This window comes from Caloenas nicobarica, chromosome 7, assembly GCF_036013445.1.
Source record: "Caloenas nicobarica isolate bCalNic1 chromosome 7, bCalNic1.hap1, whole genome shotgun sequence".
NCBI classification, from domain to species: Eukaryota; Metazoa; Chordata; class Aves; order Columbiformes; family Columbidae; genus Caloenas; species Caloenas nicobarica.
Genome location: NC_088251.1, coordinates 17,656,201 through 17,679,993, shown reverse-complemented (window position 1 = coordinate 17,679,993; position 23,793 = coordinate 17,656,201). Strand labels below are relative to the sequence as shown.

At 38.4% G+C, this 23,793-nt stretch overlaps 2 protein-coding genes across 2 annotated transcripts in view; one reads left to right on the top strand and one right to left on the bottom strand.

Moving 5' to 3' along the window:
- Positions 1 to 1,159: 1,159 nt before the first annotated feature.
- CEP55 (centrosomal protein 55) lies at positions 1,160 to 14,045 on the bottom strand. Its single transcript, XM_065639299.1, has 8 exons — positions 13,863 to 14,045; positions 11,966 to 12,250; positions 9,257 to 9,322; positions 8,305 to 8,446; positions 5,957 to 6,264; positions 3,965 to 4,036; positions 2,979 to 3,104; positions 1,160 to 1,366 (listed from the first exon to the last, which is right to left on the bottom strand). The coding sequence occupies exons 1-8, from the start codon at positions 14,043 to 14,045 to the stop codon at positions 1,160 to 1,162; spliced, it is 1,389 nt and encodes a 462-aa protein (XP_065495371.1).
- A 2,069-nt stretch (positions 14,046 to 16,114) lies between these two features.
- MYOF (myoferlin) overlaps positions 16,115 to 23,793 on the top strand; it is a 72,120-nt gene continuing 64,441 nt past the window's right edge. Inside the window, exons 1-3 of the mRNA XM_065639561.1 lie at positions 16,115 to 16,275; positions 22,255 to 22,310; positions 23,184 to 23,275. Of these exons, the coding sequence (XP_065495633.1) occupies positions 16,188 to 16,275; positions 22,255 to 22,310; positions 23,184 to 23,275 (236 nt within the window). The 5' untranslated portion in view covers positions 16,115 to 16,187. The remainder of the gene's footprint in view (positions 16,276 to 22,254; positions 22,311 to 23,183; positions 23,276 to 23,793) is intronic.

Below are 23,793 nucleotides of genomic sequence, written 5' to 3'. Positions count from 1 at the left end.
TCATAAAATGTCCTCACTTCAGTAACTTTTGTAGAAGGAACTGCTTGTTGGACTTCACTACAGGTGCAAGGAACAAAATGCTAGCAACAGATCCGAGGTTACAGCAGGCACTGGAGAAAAATAGCGCTGCGATTACAAATCCATAAGGGATTTTTTTGCCAGTTTCTAATTTGTTGCAAGAATTTATTGCTAACTTCTTTTCTGTAAATACTGAAATACAGTGACACTTCAAATCCACTAGAGCAATTTATTAAAAACCGCACTTTTAAGCTGGGCCATTTGTCAAATGTAACATTGAATAACTGACGTTTCCCAACTTTAACCTCTAAAATACAGAAGTGCAAACAAGTTTTCTTCAGCATAATTCTATATCCAAACTTTGAAAATGGTCTCTGACATTGTCTGAAATGCAAACTTTTTGCAGTACCAAGGAAGTTTGTATTTGCTAGGAAATTTGTGTTCCCAATGACATTTTTTTGAGAAGAGCTTAAACCTTGGTCAGAATTTTTATATGAACTCCAAGTCACCCCTGACTGTGATTCAGGAAAACAAGCTACTTATGATTGATGTTTTCAACATGAATCTAAACCAACAAAGACCTTTTAATATGAGCCTCCTGAGTTTTAATGCATCAAGATGGTGATACATTAAACATGTATGTGATACATACATATATATGCTATATACACAATACATATACACACATCATGTATATATAAATATATATATAGTAGACCAACTTGGGCCAAAAATCTTTTGCAGCTATTACTGACAGTTAAGGTACAAGCACAATCATCAGGATTCACCAAACAGGAACTGGATATGCCAAACGTTAAAATAAAGTCTGACACAATAGGTGTGCTTTTACTGTTCTCATTTTTAATAGTGCAAAAAAGTCAGTAGTTTATTATTTTAAGATATTCCTAGTTCTAAAAATCTTTCCATTTGCAACCGAAAATGCAGTAGCTGTTTCTTGCAAAAATGTCAGGTAAAATATTTGAGGTTAAATAGACTACTGTAATATTTTTGTGGAACTGAATTATAAAACTACCAGTCCTTCATATAACCTTAAGAAAAAAGCTTTAACAAGATCTTTTACCTTCGTAGAGGAGCATATTGGCAGTGTGTATAAAGCAAATATAGTAAGTCCGTTTGGAACTCAAGCTGTACAATAGTCAATGTGTGCTACTAATTTTCTGTGCTGGCTTGTTGGATACTGCACTTGACATTTGGGACACTCAAGAAGGCTTTCATCAAGAAGGCTTGAATGTTTCAGGGGAGGACTTCTGTCATATGTGGTCAGCTTCTCTTCAAACACAGCTTGCAAATCTTCTTGTGATTCCATACGTCCAGATACCTGGAGTTTCTGGACAAGGAGAAGCTTTAGTGTAAGACTGGGGCATGCATGCACTGATCAAAAACTGCAGGAAAAAATTTTAAGGTTTGATGGCACGCAAGCTTTGTGTGTGTTATAGCCCTAGGGAGAGAGTGTTAAAGATGGCTAAGTGCAGTTATGCTATTCATGTTACTAACAGAGGGCCTGTTGTACAATTCTAGTATCACATTTAAAGTAGATTGTAGGTAGGTTTTTGGCAGACTGCTTAAGACAGGTTTCCCACAGTGTGTGACTGGGAATCCTGCCCCAACTGTCTTCCTAGCCACTCACACACTATTTTTCCTGAAGAAATGATGCCTCAGTCCTCTCTACATAGGATGCTGCCTAGTTACCTTCCCACATACCCTGCCATAATTTTCTCTTATGATCCCATGCATGAAATTTCTGTGCGTGATGGCTGTCTCTAACTGTAAAAGGCATCCAGTTGTCTATTTGAGGGCTGCTCCTCCAGCTTCTTAGCACAGAGAAACTCAAAGCTGTAACTTCCCTGCTCTGCCCCAATTTCTGCTCTACTCCCATGAAACAGGAGGTTTTCTAGTGGCTTCCGCTGGCAGCAGCACCAATTGCAATCCTAGCAAGCAAGGCTCTCCCGGGGCAATACATGAATGAAGAACACCAGCATCTCAGAGTTCATTCCATTCTCTTCCTCATTTCAGAAAATACTTCCAAGTTGCATACATTTAAGAGGGAGAGCAGTCTGGCAAAGTCACGGAATTATTCCTGTCATCTGTAACTTGTTAGGAGCTTTTGCATTTCTCTGTGAAAGAAACACAGCAGCCGCAGACCTGATCTAATGAAGGACACAAGCATCCAATTTCTGTTTTGAACTTCATTTAAGTCAGTCCAGAAATGCAGTTTTGACAATCTCATTCAGCTGTCACCTAATCTTACAAGATACCTTATTGCAGAGTTCAGAAGCACCAACAGTCAAAATGCATGGATACAATAGAGCAAAACAGATGATGAATGGCTTGCTTAATAGTTAACACTTCCCTACAAATTTCTCCATTAAGTCAAGGGCTCAAATCTAGGTGGCTTTCATTTGGGCTTACAAAATAAGCAGCAAACAGACCGTGGCCCTCACAATACAACAAATGTCGTTTTTTATTGTGGTAGGGAGCGTAACTTTTTGAAAGTGAAAAGCCCAGGTTTTAATGACCCATCCATCCTGTATCAGATGGAGGAGGAATTCAACTTCTATATTTAAGGACTGCATCCTGTTCACTAGCAGCAAGTCTGAGTAGGAGCATCCTGCAGCTTTGCCGTCGTGCAACAGATGAAACTAGATACACATTGTGATACAAAATACAGTTATGTTCACTGCTCAGGAACCTGATTATTCTGGATCTCCTTCTGCAGTACTAGTTCTCCATGCATACTGTAGAGAAAAATGATGCCTAGCTAGTTGACATAAGGTTCTGCACGTTGGGGCCACATACCTAAAAGATGTAAGTGCCTACAGTGACTATCTGATGACATTAACAGAAGACTCACTATGCTTGAAATAAGATCTCAAAGTGAAGAGATGTACATTGATGCAAAATCTCAGACTAAATTTACCTGCAAGTTATTCAGTACATACCAGAGTTTCCAGACGGGTTATTTGCTCCCTGGCCTTGCGCAGCTCCTTAAGCACTTTGTTTAACTGATGTTGCAAGTTCTGGCGATCAAGCTTTTCATTCTCAAAGTCTGTGGTGCATATCTGGATCTGGCAACCCCCCAATGTGAAAATTAAAGAATTAAAGTGAGAATTATTAAGAAATTATAAGGGTGGAAAGGAGGGGGAGAGAGAGAGAGAGAAGTGTTTCACCTCTATATATTTGAAGAAAGTTTTACTCTGCTATAATATCTTACAATAGGATTAAAAAAACCAAAACAACAAAAATCACTTGTTGCTTTCATTACAGTGAAATTCATATATGCCTAATTATGAAATTCTTCTCCCTTACTAAAGGTAGAGTTTGAAATTATTTTGGTTGGAGGGTATTTCAAGCTGTCCTGCAATCTTGAACTAAGTATTTTGTAAAAAAACATTTAGTGCAAGTTCTCATTAAAAGAGCCAGTTTCTACTCCAGGATCTTTCCTGTAGCCAGACAATTTGGACAGAAACTATGGATAACACTGTACACTCAAACTTAGCAAAAAAATGTATCTTTTTTTTCCAATAACATCCATTAGATCTGTAAGAATGTATTTGGAAAAAATAAAGAAGATGGAAAAGAGGGCAATGCAATACTTTATATAACTTTATCAGGACTATATTACAAAACTTCAAGGAGCTGATTTGTTTTAGGATGTTTCCCATACCTAGTCTGAGGCTATACAGTTAAATAAGTGATTGTGGAGAAAATAGCATCAGGTTTGATCACACCTTATCTGTAAAAGGTTACAGATTTTCCTCGATAGACGCGGCAAAATTTTTAGAACCATTAAGAGATTACTCACAGTCGAATATTCACATCTCATTACTTGATTCAACATACTACTCATTCTTAAACTTGAAAAGTCTAGAAAGCCTTTATGCATAATACAGGTTAAGCATCAGCATCTTAGAATGTAATTTGGTACCTGTTGTTCCAACAAAGCTATCCTACTGTGTTCCTCCTGCTGTTTGAGTAATGATTTACTAAGAAGTTGCACCTGCAAGGCAGAAAAGCATTTATAAAGAATTTCCATATGTAACAGTTAATAAGCTTAAATAATGAATCTAACAAGGGACAGAAGTAAACCTTTGCATTCCAACACCAACAGAAAGATGAATGCCTGTTACGCAACAGCCAAACCCAATTCAAATATACCTAATTCTCTGGGGGGAAACCCCAGGGAAACATTATCATTGTTTTGAGCAGGGGGAATGCGGGATAGTTTTAAAAACAAACAAACAAACAACCAAAACAAAAACCCCTGGTCTTTCCTAGGCTTGGATGCAGACAAAAATATACACACAAAACCTATGTTTGCACTAACATGCTATGACGTTAAGAAACAAGCAATGCAACTTTTTTTTTTTAATATAACAATTTTAAGACTCAAAGTATTATAGTACAATAGATTAAGTAAATGTTAAAAAAAAAAGTAAAAATATCCTCCATTATCAGTATGTATCAACTTTTATAGTGAATGATGATGTCCAGCTGGAAAACAAACAAACAAAACAACCACCAAACAAAAAACCCAACACCTTTTAATCATTATTGACCAGTGAGAACCAGCCTGTGTTTAGAGCTAGACTGTTCTGGTTTTAGCCTACTTCGGTGCCTAGTGTGTTTTATCCTCACATTTCAAATTTCAGCTCTGTTTCACTTTGTTATGGAGCACAAACTTCTCCAAGTAGCAAGTCTATCTTATTTCGATGCCCTGAGGACAGTCCTTCAGGAGGACTTTCCATTTTTTCTTCAGGAGATATGTGGTCATGATTTTATGTCCAGAAGAAGAAACAACAGGTTTGGTTGGTTGTTTTTTTGTTAGCACCACTGTGCTGATAGGGGTATTCCAAGACACCGCTGTAACTCTCCATGTAGGGGAAGTTACAAAGTCCTCATGAGCATTTCAAGCAAAAGGAGGTAAGCGCTGAATATTTTTAAATACAAACATATAACACGTCTTCCCCCGCCTCTGATCAACCAGAGTGGTTAAAGTCGTTGGGTTCAAAAAAAGAAGGAAGAATTGAGAACTTCACATATGAACAGAATTATTTCACTGAAGTCATCACGGTGCTCTTTGGGAGATGGGCAAGCCCTGCAAACCGTTAGAAGCTGACACAAAACAACAGAACAGATCTGGCAATAGTGTGAACCACGCATATTGAACAGCCTGCCCAACAGGCAATTCTTAGGCTTCACAGGGAATTACAGAACTCTTCTCAGTGGTTTCTACCATAGCAGTATTCAAGACAGTGACAACTTCAGGTCCATCCCTTCCCTTGCTTCTCCGGCCATTGCTTTCTGGTACTCAGGTGTGCCTGCACAGTTCTTATCCATGGCATCATACAGAGACCCAAATGCAGGAACTCATCAGAATGGAAGAACAAATGCTGCACCCCGAGGTGCACAGCCACGATGGGTGGCTGGGGACACTATCCAGGGACACAGCTGCTTACCCAGGAAGTGTGAAACTGCAAACCCACATGTGTATTTGTAGCAACCAGGTGACAGCAAATGTCAGTGATATTCTATATTTAGGACCACAGGACAAAATAGCCTGTATGGACTTGAATTTTAACCTTTCCTGTTCTCATTTAATATTAACCTGGAGGATGAACTAAATCAGAATCAATTAAGTATTCTCTCACTTCTCCCTCTTTTGTCCCACAAGACCAGGGCAATAAGTGAACAAATAAGTTCATTGTTTAAGCAAGAAAATTTCACAGAAGTTTGGATTTTGATTCAAACCAATATCTTAAAGAAAGAATTTAGTTTTAACCACAAGGACAGGAGTCTAGATATACATAAAGAAGAGTTACCAGAGCAAGTAATTGATGGTCCATTCAGATTAAGTATGACTTTTCAGCCCTCTTGGTTGTTTGCTAATGATCTTAAACCTCCAAATGTGTCCACTTACCTGACATAAAAGATCTTCAGACTTTTTCTTTTCTTCTCTAAGCTGTCCTTTAATAGTTTCATTTTCTTGTTTTAGTCTCTGCACTTTCTCTCCTTTAATTTCATTTTCTAGAGTCTTCATTTCAGCACCCTGTTGTGACTGCAATAAGGCATTTAAACTCATTATTTCTCGTTGTGTTTCTTCATACTTCTTTTTGAATTCGTTCAGTTCAGATCTCAGCTGAATTATAGTGCATCTTTCAGCCTCAAGATCACTCTTAGCATTTAGTAACAGCTGGTCATATTTTTGCTTTTCCTCTTGTAGATGACCTTAATGAGTCAGAAATAATTGAGATAATAATGGGGGAGGGGAAGAAAAAAAACACACTTAAAAATCAGAACACCAAATCCTTGACAGCATTTTAAGACATATTGATAGAAATTGACATTCTAGGCTGTTACACAGCTCAGATTGGCACCAAACTTCAGGCAAAACAGCTTTCAATACTTCTAATGCAGTAAAGTCTCCTTCCCTGTATAGTTACTGGAAAACTGCAACTTGGCTTGTGTATTCTGTGCTACAACCACTTCCTTCACTAACCCTTACAGCAACAGTAGATCCTTTGCCCCGACTACACAAGCTCCATGACCCATGCATGGTTCTTGGATGGCCTCATGCATGGGAATTGAGGCCCAAAGGCACTAGATTGATGCTCACTTCCAGATTTAGGCTTCTTAGCCAAGGGTCTGGCATTACTCCCCCCTCAGAGGGACTGGACAGGCTTTACTTCACCATTTTTGACCAAAGCCAGACTATCCATTGTCCTTTGCAGACCATCTTCTTCAAATTATACACCATCATTTACTTCTAAATTGCAAATAAAATGAACTAGGATAGTATTTTTGATAAGAAATACCTGCTTTTTGGCTAGTGACCATTACTTAAACCAGACTTTGAGAAATTTCTGCTTGCCAACCCAAGAAAAGTTTAATAAGTAGGAAAATAAAAGTAGGCAGTCTATAGAAATTCAGTAGTAATACAAAATATACCTGAAAGCAGAACAAGGAATGCAGAATTTCACAGGCTTTGCTGATTTTGGGCACTGTAAGTTTCTTGACTTTGATACATGTCCTATTGAAAGCTTCCCCTCATTCTTAAGAGTGTAATTTACTAGGGAAAGTTTCTTGACTGTTCTCCCTCCCCTCAACTATGAGCTAAGCCTTACCTTCTTGTTAGCAATACTCATTTATAGGGTGGCAAGAGTTCAGAGCAATACCAAAGATTTTCCTTGGAAAAAGTTGTCATATCTACTTGTACCTTGTACAGATGGGTTCTGAGAAACATGGGTCTCTGCCAGTGTCTAGCTGCTTGGAGAGGGGAACTTTCTTATACCCTTACTCCTAGTCTCCTGGTGACAAAGCTTTGGCAGGAGTAACGCTGAGTTACATTTCCTGGTGAGCTACCTCAATCTGCCTCCATCTAAAACGCTTTTCATAGATTTCTAAGCAGCAGCAGCAAAACAAGATTATGATATTTTACTGTTTTCCATAAAGATTTAAACAGTAATACAGAAACCAAACCACTGCACATGAATTACTAACTGGTATGTATCAGTGGGCATACTCAACTCCAGATGATGCTAGTTCTATTTAGTGAATTTACCTTGCGAGTCAGTTTCAGCATATATGAAGTCAATAATTTGATACTAAGAATAGCAAGTCAGCTCCTTCAGGTTCTTCTGTTCAACATGATTTTAATTTTATTCCACATGCTGGTCAAGCACGAGTCAGTCTGAATGCAGGAGACTGAGAGGGTGCTCATTATTGAGGAACTACATAGCGCAGAAGTGAGCTAGAGGTGGCCAGATCCATATTGCTTTTTTGGACAGGTGCCAAAACCTCCCACAGGTTTTCATGCCCTGTAAGAACCGTTCAGGTGAGTAAAGAATGTGGCAGTCTTGAGTCATCTTTATAATATTTATTTTGAAAAAAAAATACTGTACTCCTGATCCACGCCTAGCTAATAAATCCCTAATGCTTCCATTATATAGGTTGAATGTGTACTTTGAAGGATGGGAGACATACATGTGTTTTCCTCAATGGTTTCTGCAAACAGAGAGGTTGCTAATAGAGTGTTAAGGCTGTTAAAAACCAGCTTTGAAATAGATAAGAATATGAAATACTGTCAGTCAAGTAATGTAGCTGGATAACAGGAAGCAAAGAAATTTTATTTAACCAAGTTTTGCCATTAAGAAACCAAAATGCTGGGAAGAAAGTCTTGTTTAATTGTGCTATAATTTGTTTTCAGAAAACTTATTCTATAGATAATTCTGGTTTGGGTCACTTGTGGGGAAAAAATAATGTTGATACCTTCTGAACTGAATTCTTTAGATTCTTGTTGGCTAACTGTTTCTGACTTCTGTTCAAGTTCAAAGATCCTTCCAAGCAGCCCCCTGACGTACGCTTCACGTTGCTGGTCATACAGTAGCCACTGTTGGTTTTTCTCAAGAGCCTTCAGGAAAAGGAACAAAAGAACAACAAAAAAAAGCCTCTGGTAATTTAATATATTTTAAAAGTGTTAGTCATCTTAAAAATGTTAAAAGTTATATATTATACAGTTTAAAGATAAGCTAGTTAATTCTGCTGCAAATTGTAGTAATCTTCTCTGTACAATAAACAAAACCCATCTTCATTTGGAAAGAGAAGTCAGGTTGTTGAGCATAAGTTAAAATTGGAGCAATATTAAACACAGGCTGGCTGATTTCTTGGAACGGGAAAATGACTTAAAAACAAAGGCTTTCACGAGTCATGCCCAGAGTATGAAGAATTAACCTTTCAGTCTCAAATGTAAAATTAAATATAAAATAAAATTTTGAAAATTGAATCAACTAAAGCTGTATCATTGCAACTTAAAGTTTGTAAGAACAAGGAAATGGATTATATATCTGATTGGATCATAGAATTACATTGGGAAGGGACCTCAGGAGGTTTCTAATCCAACTTCGTGCTATCCCAGGCAGTGTCAGCACTGAGGTCAGACCAGGTTACGTGGGGCTTCTGTTTTGTCAGCAACCACTTCCTCCTGATGTTTCAAACAAGGTTTTTAAAAAAATAATGGAAATATTGTTACAGATTTTTTTTGCAAGATTTTTTAAAATTTTAATTATTGTCTTGTCATGAAGTCATTTTAGATATTATATTTTAGATGGAAATATACTCTCTGAGGTCCCATACTACTCAAAAATATATATGGTGATAATTTACATCCTTATGCATCTCAATACAGATGATTTATACTTGCAATGTTGTACGTGAAACTTACATCTTTCAGTTGTTTTTCAACTTCATAAAGATTAGTCAGTGATCCAGTGCTGTTTGTTACAGCATCCTGCAGACAAAGAAATGTTAGTGTTGTTTAAAATAGATGGCTGAAACAGTAAAGCTAGTCCTGTATAAGTACTAATCTCACCTAAATAGCATAAGAATATTTTTAAAAAGGAAAACAGATGCATACGTGTGCCTTTTGTGTTTAAAAATCTTTATAGTCTTTTTTTTTTAAAAAAAAAAAAGTATCTAAGTTGTATAGAAAACTATTTCAAAGATTTAAAATAAAATCTCCTGGAAGATCCAGGACAAAGATTTACATTTAATTTCTTTTATAACTCTACAACTCATTGTTACATTAAAATGTTTCTGAAGAAGAATGTAATGTGTTTTCTGCTGAACTGCTATCTTGGAAGACCTGGGGGGTACAGGAGAGCTTCTGAAAAATGAAGATACTAATGGTATTATTTAAACACACACAAAAAGGCATTTGTTCTATTTTTGTATCCTCATATGTTTGACAATATTAGACCTATTGGAGTTGTTGGAAAAAGACAGAGACCTTGACAACTTCATTGGGATAACAGAAGGATTATAAACATCTGGGAAACAGTGCAAGCCTGTCTGGAACCATAAGAACATACTCACTTTTTCTGAGACGTGATCCACAGTAGAGTGCTTAAAGTATGACTCAGAGTTCTTTAGACCCATCAAAAACTAAATAGCAGTTAAACAGTTGTAATTCTTTCAGAATGTGACATATTTATTCATTGCATGATAGAAAGCTTTTTGAAATTGTGTAGATATATGTCCTGGTTTCAGCTGAGATAGAATTGTGTTGTGTTTTGGATTTAGGATGAGAACACTGTTGATAACACACTGATGTTTTGCTTGTTGCTGAGCGGTGCTTACACTAAGTCAAGGACTTTTCAGCTTCTCATACTGCCCTGCCAGGGAGGAGGCTGAGGGTCCATGAGAAGCTGTGAGGGGATACAGCCAGGACAGCTGACCCCAACTGGCCAAAGAGCTATTCCATACCATATGACATCATGCTGGACAAAAATCTGGGGGCGTTTGCCCCAGGAGTGTCAGCCGCTGCTCAGGGGCTGGCAGGGCATCGGTCAGCAGGTGGTGAGCAGTTGCACTGCACATCACTTGTTTTGTATATTATTTTATCAGTATTATTATTTCCCTTTCCTTTTCTGTCCAATTCAACTGTCTTTATCTGAACCCTTGAGTTTTACCTTTTTTGCAATTCTCTTCCCCATCCCACTGGGAGGGAAGTAAGCGAATGGCTGTGTGCTGTTTAGCTGCCTGCTGGGTTAAACCACAACAGAGAACTTTAAGGAAATAAAAAGGTAGATTACTAACCAAATCCAAGCTACATTTTTCCAAAGTTTTCCTGTGTTTTTTGGAACATGATTTAGAACCAGCTTTATAGCGGAAAAAATATAGATCTTTGAGTGCAATTATTAAACTTTAGCACTTCCTAATAAAAATAGGATTTAGAGACACTACAACTGCTCAGATTCCTATTTCTATAAACATTAGAACTCTGTCTCAGTGAAAACTTTCAAGAAACGGCCATACAACTGTTGTTTTTGTTTCAGAGTATACCTGCTGCTCATATGACACCTAGCAGTTTCAAGGAGCATTGCTAGATTTGTTTTCAAGTTTTCCAAGACATCCAGTCAAAACATCAGTCAAATTTTGTTGTCCTCCATTGATAAATCGGTAAAAAAATTAAAAGAAGGTATTTTGGTAGTTTGTTGACAAAGGTATTGTAGGTATCTGTTGAATTAACATACATTTTAAGTTCTCTAACAAAGTTCAAAGTCTCTTGAAACTGAAAATAAACACATTTCCCAAGATATGCATTATTAGAAGTGATACCTGTACATATTAGCAAAATAACTTAATCTACTACTTTTTAATGATATCTATTTGGCTAAAGCTGGATTTCTAGAAATTACTCAAGTTCCCTGTAGCACATGGGGAACCAGCACCATCTGCAGGTGAAGATCTGGAAAAGACTTAAAGACACCTCTTTCAGGCACCAACTTCCCTGTGCCTCTTCTTGAGATACTACTGCATTTTCCACAGAACATAAGAACAGTCAGCGGTGGAAGAACAACTGCAGAAAACTAAATGCACTTGTAAAAGCTGCCAAGTACATGGCACCAAACCTATTAAGAGAAGCAACCTTCTCTCAAACCTATTGAGAGAAGCAACTCAGTCACCTCCAATCTCAACATCACCAATGAGCTCATGACTGAAGCTGAATCAGGTGAAGAGCTTAAGTTTGTCTGTCTTAGTGCCCTATGTTTCTTACCGCTGCCTTCTCAGTCTGTTTAGTCACTAAGCATACAAACCTGAGGAGGGTATAATATCTGCATAAGCAACAGTGGATCATTACATGTATTACCACAACATATCGTCTGTGTCTGAGCCTGAAAAAGGGACCTTGCAGTACAGCATTAGAGAATCCCCTCCCCAGCTGCATTGCCTGAAGTTGTGCTCCCTGGCTGTTCTTCATTTAGCATTCAATCTGGATATCATCTCTCTTCATACAAGAATAATTCAGCATGCAATGTGACTTGTAAGAAGATTAAAAATCCATCCTTTATTAATAACAGATTGCAGTGCTTAGTGGGTATAAACAGGTTAGACCTGGAAATTGCAGTTACAGTATTTCTTCAGCACTTACCTGGGATGCCTGAGTAGTACTGCCTCTGTTTTCAAGATCAGAACATTTTGCAGTAACAGCGGACAGATTACATTTTAACCTGTTCATTTCTTCTGAGAGGGAATGAAGTAACTGTTCTCTCTTTTCTGCTTCCTTTGTTTTTTCCTCTAGTTGACTTTGTAACAAGGAGATTTCACTATTCTTGTTTCTGGATTTCAGCTTGTCTTTCAGGTTTTGGATTTCTTTGTCCTTCTCTCCAAGAAGATGTTTGTGTTTTTCTTTTTCTTTTTCAAGGGAAAGTATTTTCTAAATGAAACAGCATAAAAGCGGTAACACAAATGAATAAGTACCAGTCTATGCAATAAATGCATCAGCAAGTTTACGAGAGTTTGAGAAGATGCCAACTTTGAAAGGTTCTCTCTTAGCCTTTAATTAGCTGAGAATATTACTTTTTACTCAAAACAGACAATACTACAGTGATTATCTGAAATATTTCAAGTGATAGTAAAACCAGTCTGAAGTAGTTGAAACAAGGAAAGAATGCAAAGAACTAAGTTTCACAGACTTGGCAGATACTCAGTTTTGTATATGAACACAGATCACTACAACAGATTAACCTTAAAACACAAGCAGTACCAGAAATCTTGGACACTTCCAGTGAAGAGTTTGATGGTACATTTACTAGTGTTGGTTTGCATATTTAGTAGCTTTTGAGAAGCAGCAGAGCCTTCTTGCAAACTAAATGACAATAATTGATGTCCCCAAATAGTTATAATAAAGCATTCAGGAGAAGGATCTTGTTTTCCAAATTATCCAACCTTTTAGTTTTAGATATTTTTCACAGGCACTCTCTTTTCAGTAGGCCTCCAGCACAGGTAACTATTACATAGCATTAGTACTGCATTTGAGATAACAGAAGCTTATGTAGAGCCCCACTGTATGATAACATTTATTTTCCATGAGAAAGACTGATGTTGAAATCCTACATGCTGATATCAAGTCATTAGAAGATGTCAGAAAAACTGAAAGAAATTGAATTTTAGAGAGCCTCACATAGGGAGTTGTTGAAGACCACACAGTGCTCACTAGAATTACAACAGCGCCTCATATATCTAGGCATGCCTGTGGTTTTCCACTGTAAACTAGGAACCCAGCATGAAGTCATCAACACTGAGCAAGCACCAAACTCCACCAGACACAGCAAGTGCACTAAGGAATTTAGCAAAAGCGGTACACGAGCTGTCTAACCATAGCTGGTACTTGGATTAGCACTTCCCAACTGCCATTGTAGCACAGACATCAAAAACCTTATTGTCAACAGAAGTAGCCTAGAAGTGTTAGTGTGCCTGCTCTCCATTAGTCATAGCTTGACAGAGTCCATTTGAAGGTTCCCAGTCCTTCTGGACAGCCTGACAGTGTTGGACTTGGTCACGTATTAAGTCGTGAACTTCTTTCCCTGCAACCACAGGTTTACCCTGAATGGACTACAAGGTGTGGAAACTGCAGCGTCTGTTTCTGCTCTTTGGTTGTAATGAAAGAATAATGTGGTGAAATGATGACAGTTTTATTTACCTATAGCTCAGTTGAAGCTTGAGAATCTAGTTCAAGCAACTATCAGAACTCTTTGGCATGTTCTTAGACGAGTGTTTGCAAACACGATGTTCTTTGCAGGAAACGCTCGAGATCATTTTCTGGTGCTGTTTGAAACAGTTGGACATGTGGGGACAGATCTTAATGGACTAATTGGCATGTCTGACCTCATGCCTTTATATTTAACAGCCTGGTCAGATGATTGTACCTATATTAGTTCAGTTGTCGTTGAAAAATGAGAGCAAAAATGTCAAAACAGTAATAACATCAAAGTAAATTAAGCTTTAAGAGGAAAGACTGGCTCAGGGTGCCCGGGGCCCGCTCTCACCTCCAGGAGCCGGCTCCTCTCCGGGTCGGGCATCCCGCCCGTCCCTTGCGCGTTTTCCTCCGCTGACTTTCTCAGGGCTGAGTTCTCTTGCTTGTGCTTCCCGAGATCACTCGCAGCTCTGGAGCTCCCCGACTTTAAGCCCCACTTGCCAGTAATTATACCTTTGGCCGTCTTGGAGTTCATCTTCAAGCACCTACAAAAAAACAGCCGTAGCGTTACGGAACAGCGATCCCACCCGGCAGTACTCGGGCGGCGCAGGGCTCCCCGGCCTGTGCTGGCGGCTCTCGGGCCGGGCCGCGGGGAGCACCCGGGGCTCCGGCGCGGGCAGAGGGACCCACCCGGCGGGCGGCGGCTGCTCCGGCAGGCCCAGCCCCGCTTCCGGGAGTTTGAATCCCGCGGCTCCGGCATCGTCACTTCCGCCCGAGCCGCCTCACAGTCGGAGCGCGGGCTACGGCGTCTCCGATGGGTCAGAAAGAGGGGGGGGAGGGATTAAAGAACACTTCCGCGAGGACGCTTGCTAGAGGGAGTTGGACGAGCAGGTGTGGGCGGGGCTGGAGGGGCGCGAGCTGCCCGGCGCTGGGTGGCGGTTAACGGCTGGCGGGGCGTGCCGAGTTCTCCGCGGACTGTCTGAGAGGAAGCTCTCCATTGGCTGGCGTGCGCGGCCGCGAGACCTGTCTGGCCAATGTCACGGAGCCTTTCTTCTCCTCGCCTCGTTTGTCTGCCCAGCGCACGTGCTCGCGCGTGGCCGCTGTGAGGCGGGAGCCGGGCCGAGGGGCGGCCGGCGCCTCTGAGCGGGCAGCGGGGGCGTTTGCTTCCCCTCTGCGAGGCCATCATTAATTTTCCCTGTGAGGGCACTTCTGTTTCGCCGTTAAAGGGCAGTTGTGGAAGGAGAGCTGGTGGCAGGTGAGTGCTCCGTCATGTTGCTTCCCAGGAGGTGGCTTTCCCCACCCTGCATGAGGCTTTAGTTCACTCGCCGTTGGGGCAGAAAGGGCGGCGGCTGCCAGTTGCCAGCGACAGGAATCCTGGCCTGTGGCTCTGGCTGTGCACCAGCTGGGGGACTTGTCCAGGTCCGGAGTGGACGAGGGCAGAACAACGTGCCGTGATGCTTCAGCCAAGTCTTCTGGGTCCTCTTGGTGCTGCATCTTACGTGTCTTTATCGTCATTCCTGCCTGAACGTGTTGGCTTTAGATTACCTTTTCTTCCCCAGAAATCCTCTTCCTCAGCTACCCAAAATCTGATCATTTTAGGAAGGAAGCGATGTCCATCTTGGCTTCAAAGGTAATAAGGTTGGATAGTACTCATGTGACAATATAAAAACTAGGGTTTGTCCACATATGACTAATTTTCTCTGTCTTGCTGGCTTCCTTTCTCATTTCTGCTTAAAAACAGTATTTTGCAGTGGTACTGTGCACCACTTGTTTTTTTTACATCTGATCTGCAGCTGAGAAAAACCTGCTGTAAAGCTGAACACAGGGTAGCTGAGAGCAGAGTTCTGTTTACTTACCATGGAAGTTCCTCCTTGTTTCATTATAGTGGAGTCTCCTGCATGTATTATGTTGAAACAAAATATTTGTAGGCCTTCAAACAATACAGAGGGTCTTCGGATATTTTAGGCAAGTATTTCCTTAATTTGTCTTTATTTTTACTTAGGAATATATATTTTAAAAATTTCTCAAGAGATCTACAAAATTCAAAGTGTTAAATGTGCAACCTGTAGTAGTGGGTCTGTGTAAAACATAGTTGTTCCAGAGCACAACTGAAGGGGGAGCACTTAAGCTATTTTTGAAAACTGGGTATTTCGTGATTACACCCTGGTACGGAGGAACGCTAAAAACATTAACAAACAATGAAGATCTGAAAAATAATAGGCAAGAAATAAAAGCTACTGTGCAATTTAGTACCTTGGTATACCAACAGGCAGATGTGATGTGTCTGGAGTGCTGGAGTTGTGCTTAATGTTCATATTGCTTATGCTTATTCTTGCCTTGGTTACTTAGGAGAGATGTATCAAGCAGCTTAAGAATAAAAGCAACAAAACCTATTTGCACAAGTTTTCACACTGTGCCCTTTCTGTTACTGGATTTCACTAGCAAGAGCTCTTTTTTTTCAGCAACGCAGAACTTGGTGTCAATTTACAGGTACTTTTTTTTCATAGCCTTCGGTAGCCAGTCTGTCATAGATCCACCCATAGACCTTTTCTGTAAACCAGCTATTCCCTGCCTCCTCTTCCTGCTAGCATTTCAGCCCAGAAGTTAAGGAGTTTGAAACTTAAGACTTCCTTGAATTTCTTTGGTAACATTCAACGTTTAGTCAAGACTGGAAACAATGCTTCGGGTGATTGTGGAATCTGCTACCAATATCCCTAAAACCAAGTTTGGGAAACCAGATCCTATTGTTTCTGTTATTTTTAAAGGTAAGGAAAACTGTCATAAATGTACTCAGGGAGGAGGTTTTTCTGAAGGATAGGGCTCTATGTAAGTATTTTAAAAGCTGAGAAAACATGTTTTCCTGAAGTTACATCTGATGTAACTTTAGTGAACCCTTTTTAATTAGAGACTGGAGTTACCTGAATGAAGTTTGAACTGGGTGGAGTGCAGTGGTCTTTTCTGGCCAGCAGTGCTTCTGTTTCAGGATCCATGTTTTACAAGCTTTTGCAAAGCCTTAGCCCTTGGCTTTAGAAACTCCAATCTAATGGCATAGATAAATCTACTTTTAGTTCTGGTACTGAAATTTACCTTGTTGTGTTCCATCTGAAAAAATCATTGCCCTGTCTTGACTGCTTTGCACAGCCACAGCTCACCGTTACACCAATTTTTATGGTAACTGGTTTATTGTTATTATCAGCATGTTGAAATACAGTAGTACCATTACTGAAGGTGTTTGGTTTGTGTTTGGGGTTTTTTTTGTTTGTGTGTATGTGGTTTGGGTGGTTGGTTTTGGTTTTGTTTTTTGTTTATTTTTTAATGAATTGTACTTTAAAGTTTTGCCTGTTAAGTTTATTTAATTTAAAATAAAGATTTAAGAAGGAAACCACATTTTACACTTTCATTGCTTGTCAGACAGATATGAGAGATGGACAAAACATTTACATGTAAAGCTAATTGTATTTTTTCAGTATATTTTACCTGTTGCCATAATTTCCTCACTTGGCTAGACTAAAGGAATCTGATTTCAAGTATTGGTTTATCTTTAAGGTGGAAAAATATCCAAGCAATTTTGGATCATGTAATATGCTAAACAGTGACAAATGGTAATCTTAATTCCTGGTGACTGGGTTTCCTAAATGTGCATTGAAATGGAAATGGGATTTCTTAAAGTATGCAAAATCATTGCAGGGGTTTGTCACCTTCAGAAGGCAAATCTGAAATCATCACATTTTGCTGGAGGCTGGAAAAGGACAAGGCAGTGCACGTCCAGTATCTTAGCTTCCAAAATAAAAAGTTTTTGGGTACTTTATTTCAGCATCAGAAAGATGTGGTATCATTCTGTTTCTTTTCCTCCTCTTTTTCAAGGTATTGTGGGTTGGTTTTTATTACCCCCATGTGTGTTCAGGCAAGTGATTGAGCCTGTCTCAGTACCTTTTGGAACTTCCTAATATTATTTTATTTGCCCTGCAAAAAGTGCTGTTACTGGTGTACTGTAATTTCTCTTTTTTGTTCTATTTTTTCTGTTGGTTCTTTAGCATTCATATTGTCTTTTCAATTCCTTGTCCGTCTCTTTTTTCCTGTCACAGTTTTGCTTTTGTGTTACCTCTGTTCCTGCAATTTCATACTCCAGAGTTGGTTTCTGCCTTCATTTCTTTATGCCTTCAGTGTCTGTTTAATTCCTCCTTGTAATCTTGTGTTCCAGCTGTGTGATCTAATGCAATTCAGTCTTAGCTAGTAAATATAAGTTACTGATTTTTTTTTCCTGCATTGCTGGATTTGTTTCTCAATCCTTCAGTTATCCAAACACAGGAATCAGGCCACAGACATTAAAGGAATGAGTTTATGTGTATCCTTTATGTGCTATAACTGGGATTTTTAATGTTCACAAACATGCTTAACCATTTTCTTAAATACAACTTCATAATTGTGACCATTTTTAGTAGGATATTTAGTTTCTCATTATACCTGCCACTTTTTTAATGTGGATTTACTACATAACAACAGTCTGATTTTTTGCTTTCTGTCCAGACTGATTCAAGGGAGGCAGAAAATTTTAGAGTTTTGCCACCTGTTGAGCAGTTTTGATTTAATTTGTAAATGTAGCTGGTTGCCAGGTACAAGGTTGTAGGGATCATATCTGAAATATGTTGAACTTTTGGCTGTTTATAGATTTTTTTTTTTTTTTTCTATATACCCGGTTAGTGTGTAGAGATGGGAAACCAGTCTTATTTTTGGGAAGCTATATGTCAAAGGGCAGCAGTTTTTAACAGTAGTTCATACCCACTGTAGCTCCTGGGGGACATAAAAAAGCCAACTGGGAGTTTATTTTCCAGACTGGGGGAAAACTCAGGCATTTGCAGGATTTTGGCCACAGCCCTGCAGTACATTTTCGTGCTTTTGTTTGAATCTGGAGTTTTCTTGGAGAAGTCTTAGAGAATAGCACTCATTTGACAGAAAATTGCTATAGAAGTTGAGATTTCATTGAACAGTGTTTTGTTTGTTAGCTTTTTCAAACTTTGACTTACATAGCCTTTGCTGATGTCACAGTAATTTTAAGACTTCAATGAAAACACACAGTATGTCTCAGGATTAGACCTTTACGCCTGTGAAGAAAAAGGCCATGATCCTGCAACTATTAATATATAAGTGACTCTGCAAACACTCTGTTAACACACCTATGTTAGTATAATTTCATCTATGTATAGAACAGACTTTATCAAATTTGTATAACTGAGCTAGTTATAGACTATAGTCAGTACATTTAATACAGTCACATATATTAGGTACATACTAGAGGAAATAGGCAGCTGTTTCTGTTATGATATCTTAAACAGAGGGGTTTTGTGCAAGTATTTGTCTTTTTTTACACATTTATGTTAAGTCCAGTGGGATGAAACTTTTATTTACTTTAAGAACAACTCACTGTTCAAAGAGAACTACACCCTCAGAGTAAATGAGTATTGCTGTCTGAACTGCGTGCTGTTACTGCAGAATTCTGAGTTCATTGTCACTCTGTGTGAGACAAATTATGAGTCAAATTAATATTAAAAACTGTTGCTATTTGCTCAAGTGGCACTAAGTGGTAATGATTAAACTGGTACAATTCTTTTGGTTTGTAAGAAATATCAAACTGGAGAAAAATGTGTCAGATTCTTGTCTTTGGGTGTAAAAACTGACACAAACATTGCTTATATGTGCAGTCAATAATAGGATGTTTAGTGCTTTGATCATTCCTTTTGACTGCCTCAGTCAGCTTTATGCATTAAAAACTGATGTGAAATGGCATTCAGTTTGGTTGGGCCAACTTGAATAAAATTTCTTTTTCCATTTGTGCTTAATCTTAGAGCTTTCCAGCAGGCCTGCAGTGGTTCGTATCTACGTTAGTTTATATTTCAGTGTGTGAAAGAAGAGAGTATTAGAGTGTAGTTATTCACTAAATCTATATTTTCTGTTTTGCAGAGACTTAAATTACCCTAATTTTAATTTCCTGGGTTTTGGAGGCCTGCCTGTTTGATCCTGCAGTAGCTGCCACTGTGCAATCTTAATTCTTCATTCACGAAAGTTTTATGGGAAACTTAGTGAACTGAAATGTGATTCTCTCTTGAATCTTAGACTTAAGACTGTTCTAAAAGATGCTTGCCTCTGCTATTCCCCACCTGCTGAAATTGATAAAAAAGCTAGTTATAATAGAAGAAAAAATTTAAGATGTAAGCACTGGTTGCTTTGTGGTACTGTGATTATCTTTATCCCGATGGAACAGTTCTTATTTAAACAGCTCATCTTGAATTTTTTTTTGGACACTGTCATCTCATTGACTATCACTAAGTTCTTATAGCATTCATTTCCACTTGAGAATATTAAACAATATGTGATAGTATAATGTTTCTATCAAAATAAAGGAAATAATTACTTCTTGTAAGCAAGAGTAAAGATCGCTATATGGGCAAGTTCATCTACCTACTATTTCTTGGTAGGGCTAAACTTAAAATAATGACTGGCCCTGTCTTACAGTTTATTCTGATGTGGTTTACAGTCTTGGCTACTGTAGCTGGATTCATTACCAGTAGAAGAAGGCAGCCTGAGGACATGGAACTTATGTGAGCTCCTGGAATAACTGGACAGTCCATCCTACTCTGCTTGACAGAGATTTTTTTTTGGTGGGAAGAAGAAAGCTCTTTGCCAACAGTTAAAAAACCAAAAAAAAACGACCCACAACAACAAAACCCCCAGTGCATTAAAAGAATGATAAAACATGTAATAAAAAGTCAGTAAAGTGAATAAAATACATGAAAAGTACATGCTCAAGGAATGTGAATGCCACACTCAGATTGACTAAAATTACCACTAAATCCCAATGTAAGCTGTTTCCCAGCATTTTTCATCCAACTTTCACACAAATGCATAACACAAAAAGTGTTTTTATCAGTGTAAACTAAAATATGTGTATTGTTAGTGATATCATAAGTCTTACTCTTGCATTTATAAAAATGGGTATCCTAGAGTGGAAAATTTTATTCCTTGTCAAAAACTGTCTTGACTGTTGTTCAAGCCAGGGCTTTCCTTACCTTACAGAGTTACATTTGAGCTTAGGCAGGGATCACAGGACTTTTACCCATTAGTTCCCTCAGGATCAGGTCTGTGATTCACTACCTCCTTTAGAAACAACTGCAACTTTCTCTTTTTTTCACCAGCGCTGAGAACATCTTTTCCGTGACTTTCAGCTCCTATTTGTAGGGGAACTTGGAGTACCAGTGCCAAACCCCAGATATTCTGGGATATTGAATTTTGAAAATGCTTTGTCTCCTATTAGATAACATGAAGGTCAATTTCTCTTACTAGCATGTTAATTAGCTCTTGGTTCCGCAAAATGCGAGTCCACAGCACGGTATGTTATGAATGCTCTTTCCTTTGTGGTACGATGTGAGTCAATATCCTGTATAAATTGTAGACAATTCCTGTTACATAAATGTGAGTCAGTTCTCGTAATTTGCAGTATAGGCTGGCTTTTCTTCTTGCAGTACATCCCCCTCTTGTCCAATCAAAAGAGCCACCAGAGTCTACTGCTTCAATAGTAGGTAGATGAACTTGCCCATATAGCAATCTTTACTCTTGCTTCCCAGGCGATTGCAGTGTTTTCCTGGCAAAGTATAGCCGTAACTTGCAAATAGTAAAAATGCTATTACCTTTACAGTAGTCCTTACATACAAGGAGTGTGTCTGAAATTTATCCTTCTTGTGGTGGCTGAGCATTTGATAGATTGTCAGTTAGTTTACTGACTACTTAAATATACTCACTTGCTATCACTATCATATGCAATTTCTGTTTAGAGAGCTGCATGTTTGCCAATGTTCTTTTGCACTTCTGAGCGCTGTGTCAAGATTTGTTCTCTGTCGAAGCTCTGTACATACAGTGCTACCAAAAAGCAAAAATAAAGCCATGGCATGTTACTTGCTTTGAACCTGTTGTAAGAACAGGACATTGTTTCCCTTTTTAATAGGTGAGGGGAGCCTGCACAGGGCCTCTGCAACACTGTATTATTCTCCAAACTATATATAATTTACACCACACCCCACACTGTCATGATTTGTAGGTTGACCAAATGCAAATTTTACCATGAAGTATGGAAAATTTGTAGTTTTTAGACTACAGTAAGTGTTAGTGAAGTGATCTGCATAACCTCTGGGAACCATTTTTTTTGAGGAAGGACTGCATTTCCTCTTATAGACGTATATTTCTGCTAATATTTGCTCATTTAAAGCAGAAAGTGCTGACACTGTATGCATATCTTCTTAAGATTTTTTTTTTCCAAGTGATTTTATGTCAGAGCTAAACACTTGCAAGTGTTTTGTAACTAGGATGTGGTAAATGTGTAACACATTGTCTTTAGTACTGAAGTTCATCACTTTGAGGTTACTGTTTGGTTTGATGTCTTTAAGCCTTTTAGTCTATCATCAGTACTGAAGTTGCAGTCAAGGGTCATAAAAGGTTGGGAGACCTAAATATTAATTTTTCTTTTTGGGAATATGTCTAACTATGGTTAAACAAAACAGAATAAAAAGCCTCAGCTACTAAAATTGCCCAGGGGACTTTTTGATTGTAAAATGTGCAGCTACTGGAAGAGGCAAAAAGAATTGGAACATTTGATTTAAAGCTCAAACTTTCTTTTGAAAAGTGAAAGGAAAAATTGTGATATTTGTGTAATGCTTTAGCAAAACCAGATCATCATGCTTTGTTTGTATTTGCAGATGAAAAAAAGAAAACAAAGAAAATTGACAGTGAACTTAATCCTGTTTGGAATGAGGTAATTTTTTTTTCATCAGTTCTTGGTCTTTTTTAAGACAAAACGCTTGTGAAATTGGTAAGTCAATTTCTACAGTTGTGAATATCAGTTAGAAACAGGAACTAGTCATATGTGTTCTTTCGAGGTGTTGGTAAATGCAGGTGAAGGGATTCATCTTGCAACGTATTACAATTCATTAAGTAATGTTTTTATGTTAAAGTAGATCGATATCTCTTGAGTTAGTTTGTGGCCTGGTTTTGCTCCGTCTTACTGTGGACCAAATGATACTCAGCCATTGCTTAGCCACATAGATCCTTCATTATATACTAGGAGAAAACCCTGCATAATTAGAATTAATCTTGTATTGAAGTTCCTTGTGGTTTATTTGTAGGAGTGGTCCTCTTCTGCATCTTCAGTAATGTTTTTCTTGGGGAAAATGCTTTCTTAGTAGCATATTTTTCACAACCAGAAATGAAAGTTAAAGATTATTCTTACATTTTGTAATTAGGAATACAAAGAAAGGGAACTTACAAATATTTGTCTAAATTAAACAGCAACTGACTCCAACCAGTATTGCAGGGGAATACTATCAGATCTTATGAAGGACAAGAAAATATTTATGTTAGTGTGAGGAAGTGGAACTGAAAAAGAGGTAATGGCTCAGTATTAAAAAATTCAGTTATTTTTCTGTTGCTAGTAACTAGCAAATCAAGAACATACTATGAGCATGTTCCCAGATTTTTAACTTCACTTTTGCAAATGTAAGCTGGTCTGGTCTGTCACTAAATGCAAAATTTATTTCTGAATAATTTTGTTGTGTATGCTGCTCTGCTGTTAAATAATTTGCATGTAACTTGTAATTATAATTTGATTTTACTTCATTTTTTTGTTCAGATTCTTGAGTTTGACTTGAAAGGAATTGCTCTGGATAATTCATCTTCCCTGACAATTACTGTGAAGGATTTCGAAACAATTGGACAGAACAAGTATGTTGTTGGTTTGTTTTGTTTTGTTTTTTTCACCAGTATTAAACACAACTTTCAATACAGAAGTCCAGGGAAAAATGGAGCTGATGATTACTGGAGAGAAATGATGGATGCAATTAGATGTTTTCTGATGTAATACCTACTTGTAGCCTATAAGCCAGTCGACTTTCTATCCTTCACCAGTTGGATTTTTACTCTGAAGCAAAGTGTCAGCTTTCTTTTATGCTACATTTCAGACATGCTGAAGCTAAACTCAAGGAACTTTTTAGATATTTAAGGCAGAGTTTGGGTAAAACATAGATCCCCTGACCTATTACTGTCATTTGAAAACCACAGCTGCTGTAACTGGATCTATGCCACTACAGATACCTAGTGCGGGTCATCATCTTGCAGAATGGTGCAGGGCAGCACACAAAACTAGTATACATAAGTGTCCAGAAAGCAGTTCTGAAGAACTCGTAATTGGCATTCTCAGAGCACAGCTAACACAAACCACCAAAAATTACAAAATGCAGTTA